This window comes from Trifolium pratense, linkage group LG6 (assembly GCF_020283565.1).
Source record: "Trifolium pratense cultivar HEN17-A07 linkage group LG6, ARS_RC_1.1, whole genome shotgun sequence".
Lineage (NCBI taxonomy): Eukaryota > Viridiplantae > Streptophyta > Magnoliopsida > Fabales > Fabaceae > Trifolium > Trifolium pratense.
In genome coordinates, this window is record NC_060064.1 from 40,260,834 (window position 1) to 40,266,930 (window position 6,097).

General features: G+C 34.6%; 1 protein-coding gene across 5 annotated transcripts; it reads right to left on the minus strand.

Annotated features, from left to right (window-relative positions):
• Positions 1-596: 596 nt before the first annotated feature.
• On the minus strand, positions 597-5,866 carry LOC123889067 (putative RNA-binding protein Luc7-like 2). Of its 5 annotated transcripts, XM_045938246.1 has the most exons (13): positions 5,508-5,866; positions 5,338-5,390; positions 5,060-5,228; positions 4,913-4,976; positions 4,253-4,332; positions 3,913-4,066; positions 3,141-3,202; positions 2,981-3,043; positions 2,735-2,793; positions 2,343-2,424; positions 1,644-1,690; positions 1,313-1,546; positions 597-861 (listed from the first exon to the last, which is right to left on the minus strand). In XM_045938246.1, exons 1-13 carry the CDS (start codon positions 5,652-5,654, stop codon positions 843-845), a joined length of 1,233 nt encoding a protein of 410 aa, XP_045794202.1. In that variant the 5' UTR covers positions 5,655-5,866; the 3' UTR covers positions 597-842. The 5 variants fall into 5 exon arrangements, 3 of the variants coding, with proteins under 3 accessions (XP_045794202.1, XP_045794204.1, XP_045794203.1); XR_006802417.1 differs by lacking the exons at positions 597-861; positions 1,313-1,546 and adding an exon at positions 2,564-2,609 and having other exon boundaries at positions 5,508-5,846; XR_006802416.1 differs by lacking the exons at positions 597-861; positions 1,313-1,546 and adding an exon at positions 2,564-2,612 and having other exon boundaries at positions 5,508-5,846.
• Between the last annotated feature and the right edge of the window lie 231 nt (positions 5,867-6,097).

The window sequence follows — 6,097 nt, forward strand, 5'->3', positions numbered from 1 at the left end:
TTGGATTGATTCAGTTTACAATTTTATTTTTGGATTGATTCGGATACGATCACTCCCTGCAGATATCAATGGTTGGGTTTCACCATTTTTTGACAGGTACTTTTACGATTATTTTATGACTTGTGAAAAACGTTTATAGAACTAGTTAGTGAATTAAATAGTAATCCTATGATAAGTGACTACACCAGATTTTGATAATATAGATAAAAAAACACTAAACTTAAGGGAGTTTCATTTTTATTTTCTTTTGACAAACTCTTTATTTTGAAATAAGAAATACAAAGGTGACCAACCATCTTCGCTGCATGAAATCCCAGTTGCAAATTGTAATTTCATGTTCAAACAAGCCCTTTTAAGTTTATGCAACACATATGCCTTACGAAAAATGAGTAGACACAAGTGAGGTATATAATAACGTTTTTTAACACCTCCTTAACCCCCATGGGAATGTTGATTGAAAAAATTTGACAAACAAATTAACTCCACAGCAAGTGTTTCGCTAAGAACTACTTAAATGTAAATTCCTAGTTACTTAAAAGGGCATGCATAAACCGTAAAGAGTGCACAGTTTTGTTTTAATGCGCGCAACCAAGTTGATGACAACCAAAACAAAGCTACTAATATTTTAAAGCACGACTGCAGAACTGCTTCAAGTAGCCAGATTACAAATTAGATTTAACTACTACAAAGCAACATCAAACCATAATTTAGCAACACCTATGCTCAAGTTACATCCATCATTGAATATTGTTCAATACAATGCAAAATTATTTGTCCAAGACAAGGTTCCAGGTCCACCTAGAATACACATCTTATCACATCCATAAAATTTATTGCAGCTGCTAGTACCGATCATGGCGCCTGGCAAAACAGCAAGACAGGTCAGTAATGTATAAGGCAACCATAAGTAATATAACAAGTTGTCTTTTCCATAAAATTGAACTTTGTTAGAGAAATAAAAGCTCAACCACTAAAGAACATCACATGTACAGGTATAATAATCTTTGTATTGGTTAAAATCCAATCAGTTTTCTCTCCAATATTAAACCCCTGCCTCGCAGTCTACAAGAACCGAGGAACCAAATTTTTTACAATAACAAAAAGATCAACCAAAGATTAATAAAAGAGACTTTAAACACGGACAAGCAAATTATATATCACAAGGAATGTTTTAGGAGTGAAAATTTAGTAGGGCCTATTGATCCTGGAACCGCTTGTGTCATTCGAATTTGATCCACTACAGACTGTCTTCCATAGGGTTATTTACAGCATGTCGTAGAAATTAATAAGAAATAGTCAAGAAAGCTTGTACCTATGACGATCATAATCTCTAGAATGCTCTCGAGATCGTGACCTCCGACGACTTCTTGAATCGTATGAGCGGGATGAGTCTCTGTCCCGGTCTCGATCATATCCACGGTCTCTATCATGGTGCCTATCACGATCTCTGCTCCTACGATCAATGTCTCGCCCTCGCTCATGGCTCTCACCACGTTCACAGTCCCTACTTGGCTCCCTGTCACGATCCCTACTCCGTTCTTTTGATCTGTGGATATAAATACAATAAATATTTGACCATATATGGAATTTTATTTTCACTGCCTATCAAATATGTTTCTAAGTTCAGAAGCAATGAAATTTACCTCCTGTCATCAAGACGATCAATCTTACGGCTCTTGTTCCTTTCTTCCTGAACCAGCGAAAATAATAGTTTTAGATCCTTCCTCTCTCTAATTAAACAAAAGGTTTGTATAGTATTTGATTTAAAAAATTCAAAATCAAACAATAAACTAAACACATGCCCATAAAGACAATCCCTTGGCCATGCAAAGTCAACCTCATTTCTTTTTATTCTTCCATTTGCCTATGAATGGTCAAACATTTCGGAATAACAAGTAACATTTAGAGTTAACAATACACAAAAAAATTGGAATATTGAAAACAATTAACAATTTAATATTACTCCCATTGTTGTGGCCAAAAACTGGGTGAAGTGGCAAACTTTCTATGATGGGATGGATCGTCTCGTCACTAATAATTAATTAGAACCCAGATGGATATCTGAAACATAATTTTTGTCATACCATAATTACTATAAATTTTCTACGAGTCACGACATGTTTCCTTTTATATGTGATTCAAGAAAGAGATAAAAGCAATAGCCCAAAAGATGGTCAAAACTCAAAAGATTGGGTTTAGGAGTCACGTTGCTAACAACTGGCAAAACCTAGCAACTTCTCCATATTCTAAAATTTCTAAAATGAAATACATATTATTAAACAACCCAGTTTTAAAATAAGATAAAATTACACAAGATCAGAAATGTGAGAAAGACAACTTACTTGAAGTTCTGCCAACTTCTCACGAATTTGCATATACCCTAAATGAAGTTTCCCTCCAAAATGATCAGCTAATCGACGATCACTGTAAATAGTATAAATCAATACTGTTACAGCAAAAAGCACAGAAATATCAAGACAGCATATTGAAGTACAACATGATTTCCCCATAAATTTCTAACTAGGAATAGCATGATCTACAAGCAAAAACATAAAAGACGCACATTCTTTAGCTGCAAAAGTTATCCCTCGTAAAACTGGCACAAGAGCCTGCTGGTGACAAGGAGGTATTACTAACGGGTCAAAAGCTGAAGCACTTGAAACCCCAAAATCTAACACTATAAATCCCTACCAAATTCAAGAGAAAATATGCACGGGGAAGGATCAGTAGATACCTGTCATAAACACTCAAAAATGCACCACAAATGTCGCACACACGTAGCTTCTGATCAGTCTGAATTGTTTATGAGTAAAACAGTAGTAAGAATCATTGCAATTGTGTTATAATTAGAACTAAATAAAAAAAATGAAAAACACAAGGTAACACATAATCCACACATTTGCTTAGAGGCTAACTTATTACAGAGAGTGCAACTTCTTATCAATTCAAAAAAGTTGTGAATTATGGAAAGTATACTCACAATCCGCACATCAGCAGCTGTATACTTCGAAGAATCCAGTGCTGGCTCCTGCCTGGAAGGAAGCTGTGATTAAAAAAAAAAAAACTTTAGACTTTGAGCCATGGCATATAACGATGTCCTTCAAAAACAAGTCTATAATAAAATAAAACAAATGAATGACCTTCTTAAGTGCTTCAGCCTCTTCCAATGCTTTCTGTGCCTCATCAATCAATCCTTGCTCACCTGTTCATTCCAAATAATATAATTTAAATAAAAAGAAAAAAGTCATTCCTAAAAGAAAGCGTTTGTTTTTACATTTTAGAGTTGCTACATATAATTTGTCTGGAGGATATATTAAAGGAGAGACAAGGTTGTGGAACATTAGTGGAAATATGCATGATCCACTTTATGATGGCGGCGGACTTCTTGAATTGGCAAAGTTGTCAATTTATGAACTAGACTTAAAACGCATGTTTATTGGATGATGAAGAAGAAAAATGATTAAATCAGTAGTAGATAGTATACAATTGAAAAGAGCCAAAACTTCTTCGGAATAAAATTAATGATACTTTTAGCAACATTCAGTCGGACATTGGTTGGGGGAAAATGCCATTTTGGTGAGTTGGACTTGTGACATGTTAACAAGGAAAATAGTATATTTTATATCAACAAAAAAAAAATGTGCATGTCCTGTACTTTTTTGACATGTTAACAAGGAAAATAGTATATTTTATATCAACAAAAAAAAATGTGCATGTCCTGTACTTTTTTATTAAGACCACGAGTATCATTTTGTGCAATGCAGTCATCATCTACTGATATGGTTATTATATTAATCAATCTCTTCACAAATATCCGCACATGCACACACATAAATATATACATGAAACAACACCGGTGTAAAAATTAAGCAAAGCCAAAGATGATATAACTGATTAGTATCACCGACTTACCAAGATCCTCAGCCTTCTTCAACTTTTCATTTATCATCTCCTGTGTTCGAGCATCGGGAGTAACTACGGGAAGAGGTGCTAACGGTGGTGGATTTGGCAGAGGTTGAGGTAAAGATGCCCTATCTTTATTAAATGCATCTAAAAGAAGCGTAGACTGTTTGAAATTGGTACATAACCAAAAGAGTTGTTAGTAATGGTGTTCTCCCATAAAATAGTGATCAGAATCAGATAACTAACTTTACTGTCTAACAATGTGAATTGCAAAAGAAAGAAAGACACGCCCAGAATCACAGCATTGACAATCACACACAGATCTTCATGTTCAAGGGAAATCACTGACCTGTTTGTCTGCTCTTTTGATTCTAAGTTCCTCTACAATCTCCAAAGCTCGAATCCTCATATCTGACAAGCCTTCAAGATCTGCAAGTGCATAATTATTTTACACTAGTGAAAAGAATAAACAAAAAACAGAAAGTTGACATTTCAGGGGAGGAATAAAAGCATCTAATCACATATCAAAAATTTCCAAAGCTAATCATGAAGTGGCTTCTTTTTTTTAATAATAGTTAACCAAGTTGATTTTACCTACAGTTTTCATACTAATAAGATCTTGCAAACTAATAATTGGAATTGAAGATAGAAGTTGTCAAGGGACGTTACTACCAACATCTCCACTGGGATCTATTCAACCCCCTAAAACAGGTCATGCCTATCAACAGTTCCAAGTCATGTATTGCCCCCTTTATTATTCATTCATGTGATACCCTAAGTAACATGCACATTCATTTTAATGCCAAAGCTACACTTGAGAGTTGAGACAAGAAAAATTACGGGTTCACAACAATAAAAACAGATAACATTATCAATTCCAAGTCACATAGGACCCACCCACCCCCTTTACCATTCTACTATTCTCTCATCTTTGCAATTATTAAAGACTACAAACCTAAAATCGAAACAAGACTTTACATATCATCGAAATTGAAAGTAATAACAATACCATATTTATCAGCTTCTTTCAACTTTTCTTTGATTTCTTTAGCCAACTCAAGCACTTCAGGTGTCTGCAAAACAATCATTATCACAACTCGCAAGAAACCATCATCAAGTCCTACAACAACAACTTAATCTTTAACTCAAGAATCACCTGAGTAACTTCAGAAACGGAAATTGCAATTGCGGCTTTGGCATCATCATCCTCAAGCCGCTTAAGCGCTCTACCAATTTTCCTATCACACTCACCAATAAGCTTATCTATAACATCCTCCAACTCCCTCTCGTAATTATCAATCCCTTTTGATTTCGCTTCCTCATATCTAGAAACACAGTTAAGCAAACACTACAATCCGAAATCCAAAAACACAATAATCACAATAAAACGCAACAATTGAACACAAAATATTATAGCTAGATCGTGAAGGATACTCTTTTCTTAGCTGCAATGAGTGAACCTTAGGGCATGGTCCCATATCCATTTTCTGAAACAACCGAAAACAATGAAAACCTAAGTAGAATAACTCGATAACCGTAATAACTGAATAGAGAGAGAGAAAGCTAGAGAGAGAGAGAAAGCTAGAGAGAGAGAGATGAATTACCGTTAACTGGAAGAGTTCGTGAGGGCAAAGACCGACGAGGTAGAGACGGCAGACATCGCGATCGTAATACTTGCGGTTAACTTCACGGACGTCGCCGTTGCGATTGGCACCCATGAGAACGTCGAGCTGCTTCCGTATAGCATCCATGGTTGGTTGGTTCTGTTTCAGTGTTGTTGTTGCTCTCTCTCTCTCTCTCTCTCTCTCTCTCTCTCTCTCACTCAGTTGTTTTGTTTTCGATCTGGAACTCCAATTTAGTTACCCAAAAAAGTGATGAGAAAGAGAACGAGTTGTGTTGAGTCGACGAGTTAGGGTTAGATCTTGTGTACGTAGTGGGGTAAGTGAGGTCACATTTGCTTCCCAAGATTTTAATTTTAAACAAAAATTTATAAAAAAAAAAATTTCTTTTTTTTTTTGAGAAAAATTAAAGATTTTTTGTTTAAATATAATATTCATATTTAATTAACAATTTAGAGATTTAGAAACCGATATATAATAATTTAGATATTTTATGCTTCAAAAAAAAATAATAATTTAGATATTTTATTTTATTTAAAAAATATTTTTTTTTGACGAATTAAAAAATAAATTTT